The sequence below is a fragment of the Gopherus evgoodei genome, chromosome 6, assembly GCF_007399415.2.
Source record: "Gopherus evgoodei ecotype Sinaloan lineage chromosome 6, rGopEvg1_v1.p, whole genome shotgun sequence".
Taxonomy (NCBI): Eukaryota; Metazoa; Chordata; order Testudines; family Testudinidae; genus Gopherus; species Gopherus evgoodei.
In genome coordinates, this window is record NC_044327.1 from 40,142,751 (window position 1) to 40,166,465 (window position 23,715).

The window sequence follows — 23,715 nt, forward strand, 5'->3', positions numbered from 1 at the left end:
CTTGTCCACCCCTCCTCTTTTGACCTCCAAACCTGGATCATTTCACTCACCAAAAATGGCCACTGACTTTATCTGATTTTCTCTAAACACTTTGCTCTTTCCATTGCTGAATTCTCCTAATCTGACCACCATCTTGTCTTCTCCAAATCACCCACTCAGCATGTTAATCTGAGCTGTACCTCTGTCCCAGACAGTTTTTTTACCCTAGTTGCATAGGATTATTAATTGCCACAATTCTTTGTATACAGATGACCACCTTAAATGGCTTGCTTAATTAAAGTGATTCTGCTCTAAGTTGTTAGGGGAATAATAAGGCAGAATTAGCTGAATTATAAATGCTAAGACGTATTGGAGTGATTTGACTATTCTGTACAACCTGTTCTAGCATGAGAAACATAAGAGTTTCAGAACATATTAATAATCCTGCCTGCTCCACTGCTAACAGTGCTGACTTTTCTTTCAGATGTATGTAACAATGCGACAATGACATACAGTTCATGTGTTGACGAGAGGTGAGAGAAGGCACTGGCAATATATTGAAAGACAGAGGGAACAGGAACATCATTTTAAATTAACGCTGGCTCACTGCACATTTCCCCCCTCCCCAATAGCCATACTAAAATGATGGTGGAAAAATATGACCTCTGTCCAAAAGGATGAATAACCTGCCGTGCCTTAATATGTGGTATATGATTACAACCTATAGAAGGAGTACTACTGGCTGCTCGCCTGTGCTTCTCACTGCTCCTGCAGTGTAGCCTGTAACCTCAGCTGTCCCTAGGTCTGATAGCAGGCACAATAAAGCCGAGATGTAACGAATAAATTTGTTCCTGTGCTTCTGGGCTCTCCAGAGACACAGAGTAAAATGCTTTTCTGTGTGCTGCTCAGATGTTATCATCTCCTCTCTTTTCAAATTGACACCAGCTAGAAATCTGAGTTGATTTCAGTCCTTCCCTCTCCTCATCGGGTAGCTGTGATTTACCACATAGCGAAAAAAAGAGTTAAAATAGATATTGTAAAAATTGGGCTGCACTGCCACGCTGGGGACACCCATTCATTCTCAAGCTCCTCTTGCCAGCAAGTGCTGCAGGCATAGTGGAAGTATGCACTCAGGTGCTGGCGGGGAGGCAGCACTTTGCTTTATTCTTTAGCCACTCCTAGGGTTGCTAGCAGCCCAGGTTGTCCTAGGATCATCCTTCTTTTGAGGTAGCGGTCCCAGGAAATCTGTAAGGGTGCTCGGTAAACACTGCCAGCTGTCCAGTTGTACGGTCTCAGGATCATCCCAGGTGTCCCATTTGTGTGTTTTGTATCTCAGAGGCGGCAATCCTAGCCACTCCATGACAGATGTATGGAATAGTTACAACAGGTTCCAGAAGTCCCAAAGGAGGGTCACTGCGATGTGGTTAGGGAAAGGATTAAATGAGTCGGTGGCCCAAAGAACCTTTGTTTCTTAACATTTACTAACAACAAATCTAGTCTCAGTCCATACTCCTGAGATGCAGAAGTTGGTATAGGGCTGTGGCTACTACACCTAAGTACTGCTGCTTCTGCTCCCTCCAGAGGTGAAATACACTCCACCCACATCAACTGTGAACTTTCATGTTCTGGCGGTATATGGAGCAGCTGGGGAAGGGGAGATTAGGCTGGAATAGTGGCTGCGCTCCCTCTGTGCCAATTGTACAAGGTACTGGGGCTAGTGGACCCACATAAACATGACTCTATAGTGCATGCCCTTGCCGTTCCCCACTATGAGCTTCTGCTCTATGCTATACAGAGTCTGTCCAGACACTTTTATGCAGCTGTTAATGCGTCTTCTGCAGCTGTTTGCAGCACATGATATTCAAGCACTGTTATTTAAGTTTTAATCTAAATTATTAATCGGGATGCATCTACTATGTTGTTAACCAATTGTAGTTGGTAAAATAATAGTCATTTGGGTGTGAGAATAATATTTTTATAAATATTTCCCCCATCATACTGTTTAAATATGAATATATAGCACTATAGTAAATGAAACAATGAATTCACACTACTGTGGCTCTTTTGGGTAATGCTGATTGCTAATTTAGCTCCTGAACCACTGAGTTCAGAGTACCATAGCCCTAAGGTATAGCATATCTTAAGAAAGGATGTGCATATATTGAGCATCAAAATGTTTGCATCAAAAACATGAGAAATTTTTCTGTATGTATCTGCAACTTTTCCTTGAGCAAATACCCATTTTGTTGACATTTCACATAAAGTAAAATTGTGTGAACGAAACATTCCCTCCCTACAACATACATTTGTTGTGTATGTATGTATATATATGTAACAAAAATTATCAGTTTGGATTGATTTTTGTTATGTAATTTGCCAGTGTTCTATAGAAAAAATCCAAAATATTCCAGCAACACTGTTGTAAACTGAAATGTTTTAGACACTTAACGCAAATTTTCAAAACCATACTATGCAACTCTGGTCTGTGTGCTTGCACACAGGCACTGCAAAACAGCAAGTATGCATTGTACACACACACACAATCTGGGAAATGCTGTATATTTAACTCCTGATGTAGCATACATTCTTTTGGGGATGTAAATCATTTTTGAATGTTCACTATTTGCTAAGATGCCCTCAGCTAAAACAAAACAACCTACTGTATTTTGCAGAATTGCAATGCAGAACCACAGTGAAGGCTGCTGAGCAGTGGGGCACATCATATTAGATAAAACCTACCATGATGAGGCAGAACCACACAGAGAAGGGGAAGAAAAAGGGAATCAGTCAAGGAAGAAAGGGGTTTTCATTAGGGAGAAAAGAGTGCTGATTTTAAATGATTGCTTTGGCAAAGAATTCTGGAGTCAGGGCAGTTTTTTCTTAATTGCTTTCTATCCTGCCCCTTCCTCTCCGTCCCCTTTTAATTGGTTTCTACCTGCCTTGCCTGAAAATGAGTTTACTATCCGGCTGGACTGTAATCACAGCTGACAAGTATCGCAGTGTGCTGTGATCATTGTGCTTGCAGTGACAGTCTGGTTTGGCTCAGTGACTTCCCAGCACTTTTTCCTCAGAAGGATTAGAACACAACTAGCTGTCTCTAGAGGTTAATCCTGGTCACATTAATGTGTATTCAGTAAAATCCACACTAGGGGAGAAAGGGACCTTCACAGAACTTTTCTTTTCCTAATATTTTTAGGGGTGAATCCTGGTCCATGTACATGGCAGGTTTTGTGGGAGCAAAGAGCGGAGAATCCTGTCTGGCACTGCATTTATTGTCTGGCTGCTATTGTGTGTCCTTCCCCGTCAAGCTCATATAGGCATTTGGCGAGTGGATCCACACTGTATGACTTCCCATTGTCTGCCCCTTCTCCTGCCCCATGGCAGTGTGAAAGGAGCCCTGCAGAACTGTGTTCCGTGCTGCACATGGGACCTTTTCCTCACCCAAAGAACGTTACTGTTGATCCTACACAATGAGAGGGACTCTGCTTTCATAGAGATTGGATATTTATTCCTTCACTAAAGTCAAATATACATCATCTGGACTTAAAATACATGTTTTGCTCTTTACATAGAGAAAAACAACAAGGATGCAGCAACGGGACTATGCATAGAGCTAGACTCAGCAATCATCCAGGTGCACATTACTGCTGCTTTTGCAGCATGTTAGTGCCACCCATTGTTGGAAATGGGGAGGCTTTTTGCTCCTGTTTCCAGATGTCAGATAGGATTTGGTCCAGAAACTCTAACTGCGTTATTGGGCAATCCTCCTCTTAAGACATTTTTCTCAAATGGGCTATTTGCTTTTGTGAAGACAAGAAAAAATTATTTAAAAAGAGAAAACAAACCCTCCCTCGCTTAACAAAGACTTGTGCTGTGATTGTAACTTGCACTTGTTCTCTAGCAGACCTCGTGCCTCAACCTAGTGCCTGGAAGAGTCATAGCATGTCAATAAACAGTATCAGCATTTCCAGAAGATGGAAGCAGCAGCAGCAGCAACAGCAAAAGACAGCAACAATCATTTTTTTCTTTAAAAGAACTCAAGTTAACAGAGATTCAAACAGCCAGCTGCAAATGAAAATAATGTGGCTCAATCTAGAGGAAAAATGAAGATTATTTTTTTTCTCTTTCTGCCAGAAAAAGAACATGATTTTTCAGGGCCAAAAGAAACAATTGAGTAGATAAAACAGAAGTTTTCTCTCTAATAACGTTTCAACCATGCTTCGGAGAATGGAAAACTGTTTAAAGATGAGGATCAAGCCAGGTCAGCATAATGTGAAATCCTGAGTCTAGACTAGTAATTCGCTTTTTCCAGTTAGCAGATGAATGGCAATACCAGTCTGTACAACATTGTACATCTTTCCCTTCTTTCCTCTTAAGAAATTAAAAATAATACAGTCTTAAGTACGGGCACCCAGTACTTTTTTGAAATATAATTTTATATTTATTGTGTTTAGCTCTGTAAGTAAATGCTTTAGAATGTATGTTTCCTGTTTTTAGGGATGTTCAACTGTTCTCTCTTCATTCTTGTAGGACAGAAATCAAAGCTATTTGTTTTCTGTAGTTCTATGGTAGGCTTTAAAAAAGAAAAGGCAAAGGGTAAAATCATCATAAGCCTAAGACTCATTGAAAGAGAATGATACTAAGATTTCTAAATCACTTTAAGCACTTTTGATAATTTTACCCTAAAACATTTCTGAGGAACTGGTAAACATTTTGAAAGGTCCAGGGGAATTCCCTGACTGCCTAAGAGTTTTGGTCAGCACCAGGAAAGTTGTCAGATGGTAACTCTTCACAGGTTAAATTGACAGGTCTCCATTAGACTGGTCATGCAAAACAGGCAAAAGCCACAGCAGTATCATGGGAAAGTGTGTGCTCTTCAAATGACCTTTAAGTGCGGTTGTTCTTTAATAACATTTGACAGGTCTTTTAAAGAACACTCCACCACTTTTGTCCCCAGTATTTGTCAGCCAATATACCAGTGGAGGAAGAAAAGAAAGACCTTTCCTGCAAACAGTTTACAAATGATGTGCAAAAATGATAACCTTAATAAATGAATCAAAAAAAGGAAGTTTATTTGCATCTATACCAGGGGTTCCATTTCTAGAAATGTCCAGCAGAGCAGAGGCAAAATCACAGAACAGTTTAAAAAACAAATTATCCACACTATAATCTGGAGGATTATTTCCATAGTGCTAAATGTGTGCTAGACAAATGAGAAATCAAGCTTCCTGCCCCAAAGAGCTTCAAATATGAGGGTTTCACCTGGGTGTGGCTGCCACTGGAGGGTGTACTCCACAGAAGAGATAATACAGGCATAGCTGGATTCACTTTTCTGCTTCACCACTATTAGTGTGAGGATGAGGAATGATGTGTCTCTCTCAGCTCCCTCGGTCTATCCAGTATCCTCTCTGCACATAACATGACCTCATGGAATTACTTCCCTAGTGTCCACAGAAAAGGGAAATGGTACAGCATAGGCAGCTGACCCTCCTCCATTCTGCATGGGAAAGAGGAGATCCAGGCCAACACAATCAGATACAGTCTCATGGTTCTCAATTAGAAGGTAAATAATTTAAATATATATAATACACAATAGACTGTTCCATGCAACAGGTATGATTTAGGGGCTTAGGCATTTAACTTATCAACATAAAATAGAATAACAATATATTGCATGATGTAACCAAATGATGATTACAAATATATAAAGAATGTGAACCCCAAGGAGGCAGTGGCTCTCTTTAAAGTGGTCCATAAGGTGAAATAACTAGAGTAATGGAATAACATTTTAGAAAAGAAGAATGTAGGTCAACATTAAAGAACAGTGTCTCTTGTAGGCTTATCACTTAAGTACTCATTTTAGAGTTGCAGTAGCAACCTGATAGTTCAGTTTGTGACTTGCATTCCCTTAAATAAAACAGCATTTGATCACTCCCAAAAAAGTTTAGCTATCTTTACACACCTCAGTGCATGGATGTACAGTTCTTTATCTTAATGGGAGAGTCATGTATGCATATCCAGTGAGGGAAATACTGTGATTACCATTAGAAAAACCATGTTTGCTTCACTGACATTTACCTTTATCATCTGTACTTAGAGTGAGTTACTCTGCAAATGTCAGTGCAAATTTAACTACCCCAAGTGGTCAATGAGCTGTTTTAATAACATCCAGATACTGCTTTTCAGTATACTGAGAAGATTTACTCCACTAGGCTAGCTGGAAATAGTCAGTAGCAATCAGGAGACAGACATTAATGATATTTTAAACTAATATTCTGTTCATCGGTGAGGATTTTGGGAGCAAAAAGATATGGGCCAAATCCTGAGATTCTTTCTAACTCCTTTCTTTACCAAAACCCACATCCTAGTCAATGCCCTGTTTCAGAAAGATGCTTGACAAGAGTAACTCAGATTTATTTCAGTGTGTGTTATGGGGGTTTTGCATCTCTCAGGCTCAGTGAGACTTCAGGATTTGGCCCAACATGCTCATCCCCATGAGTGTGGGAATTGAGGGACACCTAAACAATCCATAGCTCTGCAGAGCATAGGTAAAAATCCCTAATTTATGACCCTCTCTTCACAGCCACTCTAAACAAATATAAACCTGGAAACAGTGCAGTTCATCTTTGGCCCCTCATCCTTTATCTCTGAGAAGGTGAAAACAGCCCTTATTTATGGGTTTTAGTGCAACTCCTGATTCCCACCCAGGCATGCCTCCCTTACCTCTCGCCTCCCTGTCTCTCCCAGATATTATTTTGTGTGGCTTCGTTATCCTTTGTTGTATCTCAGAGAGAGCTGATGTATTCCAAATAAAAGCAGATAGGAACATGCAGCCCTGTTCTTTAATTAAACAGCATATGAATTACAGCAGCCCAACAGAAATCACACTGCAGCAGGGTGCAAAAATCATCTGTGCTACTGACAGTTTTTCACATATTGCTGAGCTGTTGTTGAATATAGATGTATAAAATACTCCTCCAAACCAATAATTATTATTTTCCCTCAAACCTATAATTATTACCTCAGGAAAAATTAAATCTGAATCCACCTTGTTTGACGACGACAAACTGCTGGCACTGGCTAAAAAAGTCTAGGGTCTGTAATGAGGACTCTGCACATACCAGCCCACATTTCTGTCAGAGTCAAAACTATTTAAACATTATCCTTTGGCCATGTTAGAACAAATGCTCAGTTAGCAAGGACAGAGCTGAATTTAAACACTTCTTAAGACACCCATCAAAGGACATAATTGGCAAAGGTAGCTTGAGGAATAACACAGGTGAGATGCATAGACAGAACTGCTTGAGGAAGCTTTCACGATGTTTGCCCACAATATAGCCCTATTTTAACCTTTTCTTTATGTGAGAGCAATAGTCACCTACTAGAATTAAGAGGCAAATTTACATCACAAGCTTTCACATCGTAGTCACTAAACCTAGAGCTACACAGATGCATAAGAGATTTCAGGATCAATTATCGCAGATATCGAGAGCCCACAGTTAAATTCTGACTATTTCTTTGGGACACTAAACAGGAGGTGAGTTGTCAGTGAGCTCTAACAGGGAAACAAGGTGACTCTGAGGCTATGTCTACACTACACAGCTTTTAGCGACATGGCTGTGTCACTGCAGCCGTGCTGCCAAAAGGCATGCAGTGTAGCCCGAGTTTGTTGGCTCTCCTGCCAAAACTTCCACCCCCAAAGAGCGGCATTTGCATTCACGGGAAAATTTTTGTCTTTTTTTTGGGGGGGTTAACACCTCTGAAAAACAAAAGTTTTGTCATTCAATTGCCAGTGTAGGTAGGGTAGAAAGGGAGAGGTTAGTTTGGCTCACTGAAGCAACACAATATGGTACCCTTGAAGGGAACTGAGTGATGACAAGTGAACAGCTTTTTGGAGGAAGTACTCAATATTGCTACAGGGAATTGGAAAAAGTTGACATAAAACTGATGCTATGACATCTAATGTGTTAGTAGGTAAATGCACACAAGCTGGAGTGCTTGTTGCTGCTCTTATCACAAGTGGGGGGGTGAAGGGTGGTGGGGAGCGAGAGTTTTACTCTTCATGCAAGGAGAGAGCAAGAGAGTTTGCATTTGTCAATGTTTAACCCAAGTCTTAACTAGGGCTTAATTGGTTTGAAAGAATGTGTAATCTGGATTATATGTAACTAATTTGCTGCAGTCTGAAATCATGGTGCTAAGTAGGGTTGTGGTTTGAATGGTAAACATCAAGGATCATTCTCCATCAATTCTATCCTCTGCTTATAAGCCTACTGCACCAAATTCATCCCTGATTAACTCCAGTGCAGTAATAATTTTGACCCATTAAATCTAATTTTAATTTAACAGAAGGATATAATTTCCTCTATAATTTTGGCCCTGTAGCTCTCGCTCAAAAGATTCTGGCTAGGTTATGTTGTATGGTCATTAATGCCATTTACTGTGGTGAATTATATGGCACAGAAATCCTGTTCGTGTTAATGCCATCTAATATACTTATTGCTCTATGACTATGGCTAGATAATCACTTTGCAGCCATTGTGGCCTTTTGAGATCAAATGTTGCTGCACTGATTTAATTTCTATGTGAGCAAAAACTGAACAAGTTTCTGACAGTGGCATTGTCTTCTAAATTGCAGATTACAGTATTTCGCATGGGATCGGAAGGACACCAGGACATTGATTTAGCTATCCTGACAGCTTTACTAAAAGGTAATAGAGTTTCATTGACAGTGAGTCCATAAAAAATCCAAATGGTTTAACTCTATCTCTGATGTACTACAACTCTGCATTTACTGACAGTGTATAAAGTATCTAAATGGTAAATTATAGGAGGAAACAATAAGTACTTGATGCTTGAACTACTTCTCAGACTGCACAATCCATTGCATGCATTAACATGTAAAAACATCCTGTTTCTTCTCCTTGAATCCTTAATCTTAACCAACAGTACTGTGTCAGAAGAAACATCAGTGTGCAAGGAAACAGAGACCTAAAAAAACGCAGTGAGACTATTTAATGTCACTACAATGCAGGCATCTCCACGCTCTGTAAAACATACTTGATAATTTGTCTCAACTTAAAATGGTCTGTTGTAAATTAGTGTTTGTAATACATTCTTAAACAATTGTTGATTGGGTCTACTTTTTTTTTTTGGCCAAACAATTTTAACGAAAAGGAATGTGGTGCATTGTTATACAATAATAGGTGAGATGTACTGTATGGTTGTGTGTGCTTACTTTATTATATTATGATGAATCACCAAGTAATTCATCAAATGACATAGTCTCTCTATCAAAAGTTGTCAAAAATACAGTCTGCAAGCAGCCATTTGTCTTTTGTGTTAGTTATTCATTTATGCTGGGGAACCAGCAGAATGATGGACTGGATAACATGCCGTAATACAGTGGTGACCCTTAAAATCTTACCAGTTACCTTAGATAACCGTCAGTGTTATGGGTAGATAGCCATAGTATTTGCAGTATTCAGAGTCTTCCTTATAATTAAGGCTAAGATTTTGTCATGGTTATTTTTAGCAAAAGTCACAGACAGGTCACGAGCAATAAACAAATATTCATAGAAGCCGTGACCTGTCTGACCTTTGCTGCTGCAACTCCATGGTTTTTCCCACCACCATGGTGGCTGGGAGCTGCAGGGTTCTCTTCCCCTTTCGCCCGTTCCTCCCATGACACTGTTCCCGGTCGCTGGATCCCTGAGTAGGGCACCCGAGGCAGCTGTCAACTGTCGCTGGAAACCTGCAGGGGGAACCCTGCCGGAACCTGCTGGCTGCCAGCTCCAGTCCTGCAACCCCAGAGGCTGTAGCAGAAAATGTCATGGAGATCTCTGGATTCAGTGACCTCCATGACATAAACGTAGCCTTACTCACAATTAGAGAGGAGCACAAGTGGATACTACAAATAGCGATAACCTCATATGCTTATCTTAGGTAAAATTGGGAATATTTTAAGAAGAAACTCCTCTACATCTTTATCGCTAACATCGGTGATCTTTTGAAAGGAAATAAGATACAGCAGGGAGATACTGGGCTAGATTCTTAGTGGATTTACTTCCAACTGAGACAAGTGTGAGATCTGGGCTACTTATATAGGTAATGATCATATACTTGGAAAACTCCTCAATTTGCTCAGTCTGTCTGTAGCCCCATAATAATCTAAGTCTGTTCTTCTATTCTGTAAATTTAAAAGATTGCATTATGACAAATCAGCTTTTTATTCGCTTTTAAAATATTTTCGCATTTTGATTTACTTTAGATCCAATCTTACAGACACTCATACAATTAGTCCTAACTCACGTGAGTCATTCTACTAATTTCAGGGTATGATGCATCAAAAAGGTACAGGTAGATCGCTACTGAGCAAGATCTGCTTGCAAACACAAAACTAATTTAAACAAATTGGAATTCTGTGGCAAAACAGAACTACTTGCGTGATTAAGTGCTATTCACCTGAACTTGTGTTTGGAGGATCTAGCTCTCCATTTACAAATATCCCAGCTTTGTAAAAATAGGGAGTTCACATAAGTATCTACAACTGTTGTCACTCAATTCTTTATCACAAACTGAAAAATGGAATAATATTTTTAAACATCAAGCAGTTCTTTTAAGAATAGTTTTGGAAATATTTATGGCATGAATGGGGCCTGCCATATGTAAACAGCACACAGGGTGTTACCCTGTTCCCCAGTACCAGCATTTCTGCCATCTCACTTGCTACAAACTTCAAATACACAACTCAACTTCTGAGTCCATTGTGAAGAGGGTCCGCGTTTGTCTCTCACACACCATCTGAGCTGTCATTTATATAGTATTAAAATTCAAGGAGCTTAATAAGAAATGAATGCTCATATGGTGTGCAGAATGGGGTGCATCTGTTATACTGCCCTAATGTGTTAAAGTATGCAGGTAATAATGAGCCCTTCCCAGTGTTTTTCCGTTCTTACCAGAAATGGTTTGAAAAGCAGTAAAATTTGATAACATATTTTTTATGGTCTGATGTTTCCATGGAGTCTCAGCAATGTGTTCACCCTTAACAGATAATGAGGCCAGTTAAATCACCATGCTGGAATAAGAACCGGAAGGTTAGATGGTATTTTGGGAGTGCCATTCTGCTGCCTAGGAAAGAGTCCTACAATTGTCAGCAGGCCGACCCCTATTTTCTGCATTTGGTGGCCTGTGCTGCCATGTGGGAGATTGGATGTGACTAAATTCAGTGTGGGACTAACAAAGTGCAGCTTTAATTTGTTAATGGGAATTGTTCCTGCTTATTCCAGGGCTGAGTTTCCCAACCTGGTCTCTTGCCCTGCAGGCTGAAAGAATCTGGGCTTGTGGGGAAAGAAGCGCACTCAGCCCCACCAGGGAGATGAATGCCATATGATAATAGCAGCTCCTTTGGTTGACAGACTGACATATTGTGAGAATCAAAAGATGAAGAATAGTGACTGTGCCATAGGTTATAAAGCAGGAAGAAGTATGGGAAGATCCTCCTGGTTCTAACAGAGATGCAGATAGCACCTCCGCTCTCTCCCAGCCCCATGACCGACCAAGTCTTCAGGTGCTTCAAGTTTGGCTTGACCTGAGTTTTGCTCTGCTTTTGATTTTTGATCATTGAGCATGATTATAAGGCACAGATGAGACAATATACAGTGCAAATATCCAGGTACACATTTGATGGTCATTCATGATGGGATTTTACATTTTGCCTACCAAAAAACTTGGAGGTGGGGGAATCTCTAAATGATGATTATTTTGTTTTGTCTCAGAGCCAAGCAAGGCATTTATATTTTACCCACCCCACTAACTTTCCACATGCCCAAGCAGAGAGTATCTTACCTATCCTGGCGTTTTAGATTTTTGTTTAGTTTTATAAACAAATGTTTCCTGCCAAACATGTGTAAGAAAAGTCTGCACAGAACAGTAAACTAGCAATATTCTGTTTAAATAATTTTACTATTTAAAGACCAGAGCGTGAAGCACGTGCAAATATGTGATTTTAAAAATACTACTCTGGGTTTGGTGACTGCCAACCAAGGAAATGAGCAGACATTATCTTATTACAATGGTAGATGTTTCTTTGTTTAAAAAAAATAGAAGCAACCAACCAAAGGCTTTTCTAATAATATTTCTGAATCTCTCCCTTTATTTGTAACACAGATGCCATTTGATTTGTGGTTAACATGAATATTTTGCTGCTACTCCATAGTAACAAGTGTAGTTAAAATCTCAAGGCATTATGGACATTTTCACACAGAATTAAGGAAAAGAAGTTGGTCCAAGAAACCAAAAATCATCCCTTGCTTAAATAAATAAAAATCGCAAACCCGGGAAATAAGTGATTTCAAAATGTTATTCTGATCTTAATGATTTTAACAGGATCCTTCCACTATACTCTGCCTAAAGTGTGAAAACTTGACATTTGCTATTAAGGCAATCCCAGAAACTGCAGTTCTTCATTCCTGTTTGTTAGTAGGACACAGATCGGTTCCTTAAATTTGACATTCTGCTTTTTTCCAAGTATTTTTGCCAAGGTTTGAATCCCAACATGTATTCCCCAAAGACTTCAACCCCAGCAGTGCTCCTCCTACAATGTAATTCTCTGTGCAGCCAAAGAAGATGATTTATAAGACAGGAAAGGGTCATTCTCTATTTAAAAAGTTATTTGCAGTACCAGCTCCTGCTGCAATACTAAGTTTGTGATCAAGAGATATACCCAGCAGTGGTCTGTCTGGTCCAGAATATCATTTTTGCAAGAACCACCTATTCATATCTTCTCCTTTCTCGGTAAATGTAAAGTTGTTGCCTCTTCATCCATACTGGTATTATAAGACACTATTTTCATTGAAATGATCTTTTATGATCTCAGGAGGAGGTTGATCCTCTGAGGGTAATTTATTTACATCTCTTTCGATGCTTTGCTGATATCCATGATTTTGTAGAATGCTGAGGGCAGCACTGATACTTCGCTCAAAAGTTTGAAGAGCTAAAAATTTCAGTTTGAACACCCCATCTTCAATCTTGTATGGCATTCAAAAGTTGCTTGATTTCTGATTATGAAAAGGATGAAAGAAGAGAAATTTTCTACATTCTACTTTCTATCACCTGTCTTCTTGTTAACATCAAGCTTCTTGATCATAAAGGAGAACAGGAAAATGTAGGGAATGTGTATGACTTTTTTTAAATCAATGTGTTCCGCTGAGTGACATCTCTTCAAGTCTAAAATAATTTTCAGTTGTCTTTCTGCATGTTTGCATTCACAGTGAATGACAGTTTGGACCCATTTTTTGTAGATGGGCATGTTTTAATTAACTTGAATCGAGAAGTTTAAGGCAGTTATGCTAACCAGTTTGCTTCATTTTTTACTAATAAGCATATATGGACCCAAACTTTGAAGATTGGACTGAACTGTCCTGAAATTCAGGGGTGTTTGGATACTGGCTTTTAGCTCTGGCCCATCTTTACAGCTATATCAAGAAAGGGAAAGAGGGATGGAGAGCAATTACTGGCTCATGTGTCACAATGTCATTGACAAGAATTTTGTAACCCTTGCCCACCACTCATTGGGTGCTATATAAATGCTAATTAAAATCCCACCAGCCACAGTGAGGTGTTCATAGGGAATGGTAGGAAGATTTGGAGAAGAGCAGCATCAATTCTTGCCTATCGTGAGTCTTGCTACCAGCTCATTGCCTTGTAAGATGGGGTCAGATACATTTCCTTATAGTGCAGGAACAATCTTGCCTCAAACATTTCACATATTTAAAGCTTGTACAGAATCTGAGAAACTGTTTCCTTGTTTGTTCTAAAGAGCCACAAAAAACCTGCACTTTGCTTAATCACGTCTTCAGCATCACCTTGCTTTAAGGTGATCTTCAATAAGGCAGTGAATGGTATCCAAACCAGTCTTCAGGTTATATTGCCCAGGTGCTACAACAACACATTGTTCCAAGACTCACTTGAACATGTAGGAAGTAGATTTGCAGTTATATGATTTTGTGGTAATTTTCTTGCTACAGCTCATGCAGTCTACATTTGCTTACTTTTAACAACAGTGGCAATAGATTTTGTGCTGTTAGAGCTGCTTTTTCCAAGAAGAAAGTATGAGACAGGAAAGTTAAAGGCAACATACTGTGATTAGTACTACAAATGCCTGGTTTTTGTGGTGTATCAAATGTCCTCGATTCATAATGCACTTTAAGGGAAAGGCTGAGTCCTGCAGGATCACAAGGCTTTTGCAATGCCTGAAGAATGTTGACAGCACTGTCATGTTTCCGTCCAATGGACACATTAGGGCTGCCCAAGTCCTTTCAGTGTCTGAATTGTTAATATTTCGGAAGAGGCACACTGTATGGTATATACTCATTATGACATGACTACCACATAATTCACTGATATGTTCACTGAACCATTTGCTAGACTAATGCAAACCTGATGCCTGTGCACTCCTCCAGCTTGTGAATAAGTCATGATTCATGCTTACAGAGCATCCATCATGTAGCATCTGATTGTCCTGGAAGGCGCAGTGTGATGAGTCTGTCAGCCATGAATTCACTGCACATTTGACACAAAAGGACGTGGCATTAGCTCAGAACAGTATGTTTCAGAGACAGGCAGGAATCTGTTAACTGCTCTCCTATTTATTAATATAATTGTTGTTGTCATTTTTTTTGTTAATGGCCAGTAATGTTCTTTAGGCTGTGCAAGATACAAATGCAATAGGATACAGAGGAGTTAATGTAGATTATTTTTCTAATCTAACAACCTGCAGCTCTAATAAAATGATGGAACAGAGAGAATGTTGGACATGAAGTTGTGCTTAAAAGCATCAGGGAAGAAGTGAGTCTTTTGGATTCTCCTTCAGACATGGTTATCTGGACAATGCAATGTCTCAGGGGTACCCCCTCTAGATTCTGGACCATGAACATTAAAAAGAGAGAGAGAGAGAGAGATTATCCTAGAGAATCCATCACAGGTTTTACACTGAGCACTGTGCCTCTAGGAAATTCTAGCTAGTACAGGATACTGCAGTATGTCTCCTCAACAACACAGGTTACTACAAGCACATCAGACGAGTCCTCTGCTCTCTCTACTGACTTCTCATAGATCATCAAGTTAAGTTCAGGGTACTCAATGGCCTGAGCCCAAGATATCTAAAAGATCACCTAAAACTCCAGGATGAGGACTGTGGTTTACAACTCTACTCCCTGGGCACAATGGAATTTTCTACCATGAAGGTAAAGATCATCTGTGCTGAAGACAGTGATTTCCAAGGGGCCAGTCGAAGACAGAATCAACTCCCAGGGATATTAACAACCCTCACAGACCTCACCACCTTCCACTTCTTCCCCTTTTCTAGTATAAACCCACAGCAGTGTGTACATTAAAAAACAAAAACCCTTCCAAAACAAAACATCACACTGTAAAGATAATTTTCCTTGTGATCAGAGGATGAGAGGGAGAATGAACCACATGTGACAGATGTTAGTTATGTGTCACTACTGGAAGGCACTTAGACTACAATGATAAGAATCTGAATAGAACAGAAAGTGTCCGCTGCAATAAGAGTTTGGGAACAGGCCTGCTGACAAAGGTGGTGGGGGCAAAGGGGGCAATTGCCCAGGGGCCCAGGTGATTTAAAAGGGCCTGTCCCCTGACTGCTTCCCCAACCTCTGCCCCATTCAACCGCCCCCTGTTCTCTGTCCCTTGACTGACCCCTGGGACCCCCTGCCCCTTATCCAACTCCCCACTCCCTGCACCCCACAACCTCTGCCCCATCCAGCCCCTCCCTACCCCCTCACTATGCCACTCAGAGCAGCAGAAGCTTGCAGCCCCACCACCCAGCCATAGCCAGCCACGCCGCCTGCACTGCCCAGCAGGAGTGGCAGGTCAGAGCACTGGTGGCGTGGCACGCTGAGGCTGCGTGGGAGGGGGAACAGCTGGGGAGGGGCCGGGGACTAGCCTCTGCAGCCGGAGCTCAGGGGCTGGGCAGGATGGTCCCACGGGCCAGATGTCTTTGCCCACCTCTGCTCTAGCCCCAGGCTATACTACTTCAGTTGACCTCAGCAGAACTGGAGCATCCTTGCTTCAGATCAGAGGGAAGAGTTGGCTGTGTTCTCCATCAAGGCTCTGTGATTCTGGAATTCATCCCTCTATCTGATCCACCAGACCCCAGATCTGTTATTTCTCAGAGTGACCCTGCAAGCCTCATCTTTCCTCCCAGCATTTGTGGAGGAGGTCCGCTGAGGGCTTGACAGGGTCTGTTATTTACATGGACATATTATTAGAATGGAAGACCAATGAAGTTCAATCATGTACCACGGAATGCCACAACATGGCCAACAAGCACATGGGAGCCAGAAATATGGGTGGTGTCAGAAGATTGCCAGTGATGGACAGAATTGAATATCAAGCCAGACCACTCTAAGGACCTTGCCAAAGATTAATCTGAGTGGTGCTTGATCTGCAAGGAAGCAATCTCCCTTTGGGATTTGCCATGATGATTGGTTTGGGGGAAGAGAGGGATTTTTATCTGGCCATATGTATTGAATTTACATCTTTACACATCATGGCACACAGGGCCTCATCCTGCCTCAACGTAGTCAGTGACAGTTTTGCCACTAGTTTTGATGGAAGCAGGATCAGGCCAAGAGAGTCTGGGATTGTAGTGTTTTTTTTCTGTTTACTTAAATAAAAGTATAGGGACCTTCTTTTGCCCTTCCCAGGTATAAATACACTGGATAAGATTCTGCTCGTTTTTACATATGTAGCAACAAGGGGGTCTACTTCAGTGTGGGTCCATCTGCATGAATGAGAGAAGACTCCGAGTGAGCACCTATGTCTGTCTTATTTATAGGAGTAGTAGTATTGTTTCTTAATTATAATTTCAGTGATTTACTCTGTTGAAGTTCTCATTTTCTTTCCCCTTTTTTTCTTGTTTGCATTGTTTACCTTTATGTTCTGGCTCTTTTCCTTAGTGATATGAAACCATCCTGTGTGACACATAATCACAACTCTTTAATGTAACCCTTTAAGAAAAATAATTGCTTTAGACAAAAAAATATTTGACATAGTCTTGCTACAAGGGGGAGACTGAAAAGTTAAGAATTAAGAAATTAAATTGTAGTGTAATCCCTCTTAGGGTGGACTTATGTCCAAAATACTACATAGTACTGTTCTTCTGATTTCAGAGGGCTGCTTTCTTCTAGAGAGGTGCATGATTTTGTATGGTAACTAAATGGGAGCAGAACCATTTTCAGGTACTTTAAAGCCATTAGCTGTGCCCAGACAGTGGGGACTAGTTTTTGGTATAATGAGTATAAAATCAGAACAGAAGTTAGGCCTTGTCTACACTAAAGGGAAAAGTCGATGTAAGCTACACAATTTGAGTTACGTGAATAGCGTAACTCAAATCAATGTAGCTTAGATCTACTTACTGCGGGGTCCACACTACAAGATGTCGACAGAAGACACTCCCACCTTGACTCCTCTTACTCTTGATCGGGTGGAGTACAGGAGCGCAATCGGCAGTCAATTTAGCAGGTCTTCACTAGACCCACTAAATTGACTGCTGATGCATCGATCGCCACAGCGTTGATCTGCCGGTAAGTGTAGACAAGCCCTCAAAGTGTTAGACCAACTAAAAACAAGCCTTAATACAAGAGTTTACTTCTGCTCCCTACCAGCAAAATCAAAAGGCTCTTACTTATTTTGCTGATCAGTCCATTAATTCTAATTCTTATTGTGAATACGGAAGTTCAGATATTGTTTTTGGTTACAAATCAGCTCAATAACCCTGAAGTCCTTAGCAGAACATTTTAAAAAAAACAAAAAACAGCAGATGAGGAGTCCCACAAAATCAGTTAAAGCTGAAGTAAAGAACTCTGCCTTTCCAAAAACAACAACCGTCTCATAAGCCTGAGCTGCGTACTCTCTTACTTAAAGAAAGTAATATTACATTTCATTATCAGCTATATGTCATGCTTGCTTGTATGAATTTCTCTGCTGTGGGACTTGCTGTTTATCCATGCTGGTAAAAAGGTATAATGCAAGCATTTTCTTTGTGGGTAATGCAAATCCTTATTATAATCCAAACCCTCAGGTATCCGATACTAATATGCATAGAAAGTGGAGGCTTCCTAATATGTAATCAGTCAAGGCAGGTACAAGACTGACATGTTTGTAGATTGGGCACATACATCTGCGTATATGATCTTGCAATTGGAGCAGGAGACAGGACAACTGGGTTCTATTTCTGGTCTCTATTTGAGTGGATATTATACTTGTAAAAGCAGCAAAGAATCCTGTGGCACCTTATAGACTAACAGACGTTTTGGAGCAAGAGCTTTCGTGGGTGAATACCCACTTCGCCGGAAGTGGAGCATGAGCTTTCGTGGGTGAATACCCACTTCGCCGGAAGTGGGTATTCACCCACGAAAGCTCATGCTCCAAAACGTCTGTTAGTCTATAAGGTGCCACAGGATTCTTTGCTGCTTTTACAGATCCAGACTAACACAGCTACCCCACTGATATTATACTTGTATTTCACAAGGGTACTGAGGCATAATTTATTAATGTTTGCATAGGTGAAAAGTTCTATATAAGTATTTTATTGCAGGAGCGCAGGGGAAGTGTTATGTCTGATGATATAGGGCCCAGTTCTGAAGTTCTTACTCAGGAAGAATTGCCATTGACTTCAGTGGGAGTTTTGACTAAGTGAAGAGACTTCATATTCTAGTGCTGGGCCATTGACTGAGTCTAAAGTATGCCTTTTTTTTTTTTCTCCCTGTCTGTTTCTATATAGGAGCTAATGCGTCTGCTCCAGACCAACTGAGCCTAGCTTTGGCCTGGAACAGAGTAGACATCGCTCGCAGTCAGATCTTTATTTATGGGCAACAATGGCCGGTACAGTATATACCATCTTCTACAGAAATGTTTAAAATCTGACATTAAAGTGAATGCATTAAAGAAAAAACAGACTAATATGGGATTTACAACATACTGCGAAATGTTCAAGTCCAACTCAAGTTTCCCTGGTCAGAGCTACTGAAGACAGGATAGATCATAAAAGTTCCCTGCTCTTCTTAAAGGAAATGAGGCCATTTAGTGATGCAGCTAGGTCATTGTGTCCACTGCCACGCCTTCCATGAGATAAACAACAAAAACTAAGCTATATTAAAATTTGTTCTACAAACTGCCAGTGAGTGTCTGCTGCAAACCTTTTTGTGTGCAAAAAACAAACAAAAACATTAAAATATAGTTATGGGGAAAGTGAGATTTTTTTTAACTTTTCTAAACATCCACGTGACACATGCTAATACTTTTGATGATCTGTCATGATGCAGTAAATTTAAGTTAGATACCTATCAGGTGTCATCAGACACAAACTATCACAATGTGAGACCCCCAGAGCAATTGCATCCAAGAAAATTGCCTATGTTTAAATACATTTGTTGCATTTTTATTTTAAATGTATTCTCCAGTTCTTGCTACTCACAAAGATGGGATTTGCAAAGGAGCCTTGCTGGCCAGTTTTTCAGTTAACCTGAATATTTCTCTTGCATTCTCTATTGGAAATAAGCATGCAAAACACATGCAGCCACTACTGATGTCTTTCTCCATCACAAAATCACAGTGGCAATCTGTGTAAAATTTATTGTGTACATTCAGTTCACAAGCTAAAAGCTGTAGGTACGAGGTACCTCCCAGAAGAGAAGAAAGCCAGGACTGTGTGTATAATGGATGTGATCTATCTGTTGCATTTGGCCCTTGTTGGAAATGCTGTTTAAAAATATATTTCTGCTTCCCTGGTTTCAAACCCTTCTTGGCTGCTTGTGTGACAATATTCACTTAGTAGGAATGAGCACAAAGTGCAAAATCAAAAGAAACAAAATGTTTGTCAAGAGAGCGAAACTAATAATGAAAGGCTGACGAGGATAGTGACTTGGTCACCTGCTACCTAAGAATTGAACCTTTCAGTTCTTAGGTCCTGATCCAAATTTATCAGAGTGTATTGATCTTAGCGTACTGATACTTTGAAACAGGGAAACCAAAATAGATTTAAAAATGTGATGATCCCCTTCTAAGCTTAACAGGCTAAGGGAATTCTGTCAAAACACCAAACCCTCCCCATGCTAGAGTGACAGTAGCATCTAGAGGCTTTCCTCTAAACGCAGGAACAATCTCAGTGAATCCTTTCCCTTGCAGGTGGGATCCCTTGAGCAGGCAATGCTAGATGCCCTGGTGTTGGACAGAGTGGATTTTGTGAAATTGCTTATTGAGAATGGAGTAAGCATGCATCGGTTTCTCACCCTCTCCCGACTAGAGGAACTGTACAATACGGTAAGGCCAAGCTAAGGCAAATTTTCTGTTTGTTCATGTGTGTGTTTCACCACCTGCCCATCCTAAAATGACACAACGGTGCACAGCACAGCCAACACCTTCTCCACAAATGAGTTACTATTTTCTTACATCACAAGCCAACATTGCTTTCTTGGGTTTGACTCTCTTATCATGAGAATTCACTATTGCTTCCTGCTTACTCCATCTAAATACACATCATGAAGTGTGGTTAAATAAAGGTCACTGAAGTTGCAGACAGAACTGGGTGTTTGCTGGGAGTTGTAGTTCAGTATGATAGACCTTGGGCTTAGACAGGCCATTGGCAGGGAAGTTGTGGGAAAGGTAGGACCTGAAGGACAGTGCCACATGACTCCAGATCCTAGAGAAGATTCATTGGTTTATTTAAAAAAAAAAAACAAAAAACATTCTTTGAGTTTTTCAGTGTTGCCAACTCTTGTGATTTTATAGCCAGGTTATCAATATTTGGTGTTTTTCTTAAAGCTTCAAATTCTGAATAGGTTATTAACTGAGAATGAGAGGTTTCATTAGAAAAACAAAGTTTCTAGCCCTTATGATTGCAGAGAAAAGCTTTCAAATATGTACTCATAAATACTCCAACACCAGAAAGCTTATAAAAAGAACCCTACATATATTGTTTTGTAAATCTTGTGGTTTTTAAGAAAAATCTCATGATAGGGGGGCTGACTTATTATTTTTGAAAGCTTGGAGTTGGTAATACCATTATGCAAAATTTCACCATTTTTGCAATCCAATTTTCCAAAATTAATAGTTTTTACTTTTGCAAATTTTATTTCCAAAATGTCTTTCTCCAAAAAGCAAAAGTCCTTAAAGCAAATGTTTGAGTATTGCACTGATCTAGTTGCTTACAGCACTTCCCACACCAATGCTCACCTCTGTCACCCTCCTCACAACAGCATGCCAAAAAAACTATTTGGGTGCTGTTGGAGAAAACTCCCAATTCACATCAGTGTCTGGTTCAGATGATTTCTATTTCAGTCCAATTGAAAGGAGTTGTGTCATGATACAAGGCTTTGTTCTGCCTATACATTTCAAATCCATGCCCTCACTGGGCATGTCTGCAGTCTGCACACTGGCACTCTGTCTCTGCTCCCACCTACAGCTCCTCTCTCAGCTCCCAGAACTGCAGCATCCTCTTTGCGACTCAGCCTTATGGCTAGGTCATCATCTGTTTCCCCCACCAGGGAAGGGTGTATTTGCCTAACAGTCCAGCCTCTTCCCCAGTGGTGAGTTGGGGGGACACAGGCCCACCCATTACTCTGACCCAAAGCCAGGGACACTGTAAATAGCAGCCTCCTGCTTCTCCTCTGTAACTTCCAATCAATGCTGCTCTATTTCCCTGGGCCACTTCCCCATGGCCCCAGCACCTTCTTTGCCCTCACTTCAGGGCACTCTGCTGCTCAGTCCCAGCAGCAAGCCTAGCTCCCTCTCTCTCTCCCCCTGTCCCTGATAGCAGCTGTTTTGTCCAAGGAACTTACAGTTCTCTCAGCCCTCCAGGGATACAGTCCTTACTCCCTGGGCTCCCAGCAGCCACTGACACTCTTCTGTCATGCTGCTCTCTTTTATCTGAGCCTGTTGCACATGGATTGGTTGCTCCCTGCAGTTCCTCCGATTGGCTGTGCTTCATGCAGCCACTCTGGGCCACTCAGAGAACTCACATCCATTGCTCCTTCTGGTGCAGGGCATGATTAACCCTTTGTATGTCTGTGTGGATTAGGTACCCCATCACAGGCTATCACATTATGGGCCTCAGGTACATATATTACTAATTTACTTGTGGTGGCCAGAAGTTAAGTGTCTCCAAAATATCAAACACTAAAAGATTTGACTCAACTCATACACATAATAGAAAAACAAGTATCTATGCTGCCCTAAAGCCAAAGGGACAGACCTGCTCTTTGATTGGCTTGTTCTTTGACTGTGTAACCTGGGACATGTCTATTAATTGAGAAGAGAGAGCCTGAGAATTTTCTGAAGGATGTTTGATGAAGCTATGCTGTTGTAGTTTATTTGAAAGGAATGGATAAATTTGTGAGACTGAAGTGCTACTCATTCGTAGGGGTGTGCATATGTTTGGTTGGGTGGTTAACTAGGAAAACTTCACACGAATGGAGCACCTTCCAGATTTTACATTTTATCTCCTACGTGGCTTCTGTATAAGGCAAAAATATTTGATTCTTCTTCATCTGTCATTTACAGAGACATGGACCATCCAACACTTTGTATCATCTAGTGAGGGACGTCAAAAAGGTAAGAGTCCAATAGACGGTAGGTTGGAGGTAATGTTATGATTGCTTCGCGTAATTAGAGACAGTCTCTGTTTTGCATGAGCTTTCAGAGCATTCTCCTGTTCCTTCCCGTCTCCCCCTCCTTCCATGCCATTTCAGTCTGCATTGTTTGTTTGTATTGAATCTGAAATTCTTGCACACAATGCACAACTAACCAGTTACTGGGCTTGCTGTCTCAGTGGTTTTAGATGCTTTGGATACAGTGCTTTTGCTAGTGGAATTGTAGGCTTTTTCATGCCATGTGGATTTATGCTGTTATCTGTATTTTTCCAGACCCATGACTATTTTGGAAGCTAATGTCCATGTTGTCAGTCAATCCCTGAGACTGTAATAGATCTATATTTTTTTTTGTGCTCAATCCTAGTCCACTGCAGCATTTCCAGTTCCATCTTCTGTGATATACTGTAAAAGCTGTAAAGTCCTCCATCACAAACAGCATAAAAAAAGGACTAGTGCAATAAAGCAAGACGACAGCTTGTCTCTCCCCCATTATCAGAATTTCAAGTGAGTTTCAGGCATCTTGAACTATAAAGGTCCCAATGGGGCTAAACCAATCCACTTTCTTTAGCAATATCTTTGGGACAGGGAGGGGAAAATTGACATGGGACCAGAAATAAATGAAAAACCAGTATCTTCTATATGCAGACGGTTCAAGCAGGGAATTGTGACCCTGTGCTGACCCCATCACCTTTAATTTTCTTTCAAAGGGTATGTAAACTGCAGACATTCTCAGTGCACACTGGTGCCTATGTTTCTTTAAGTAACTTGTGCCTCCAGAAGGTATAGGCTTTCAAGGGGACTTTCTGTATACAGATTAACTAGTTAAATAATAGAGGAAAGGAGGAGGGAGAATTTTTCCGGGCACAAATCAAATTTGTGGTGATCCTTTCATCAGTGAAAGCTAGACAGGGTTAAAGGGGTTCTGGTACAGTAGACTTCTAAACATCACAGTGTTGTAACAGCTGATGTTTGATGCAATGCTACTATGTTAAATAATGCTATATAAAATTATATTAAATAATAGTTGGGGGGGCAGGCCACAGCCCTATTGGTTCTACCACAC

General features: G+C 40.7%; 1 protein-coding gene across 1 annotated transcript in view; it reads left to right on the forward strand.

Annotated features, from left to right (window-relative positions):
• TRPM3 (transient receptor potential cation channel subfamily M member 3) overlaps positions 1-23,715 on the forward strand; it is a 602,605-nt gene that overhangs the window by 511,959 nt on the left and 66,931 nt on the right. Inside the window, 4 exon segments of the mRNA XM_030566807.1 lie at positions 8,615-8,687; positions 18,788-18,888; positions 20,191-20,325; positions 22,564-22,614. Of these exon segments, the coding sequence (XP_030422667.1) occupies positions 8,615-8,687; positions 18,788-18,888; positions 20,191-20,325; positions 22,564-22,614 (360 nt within the window).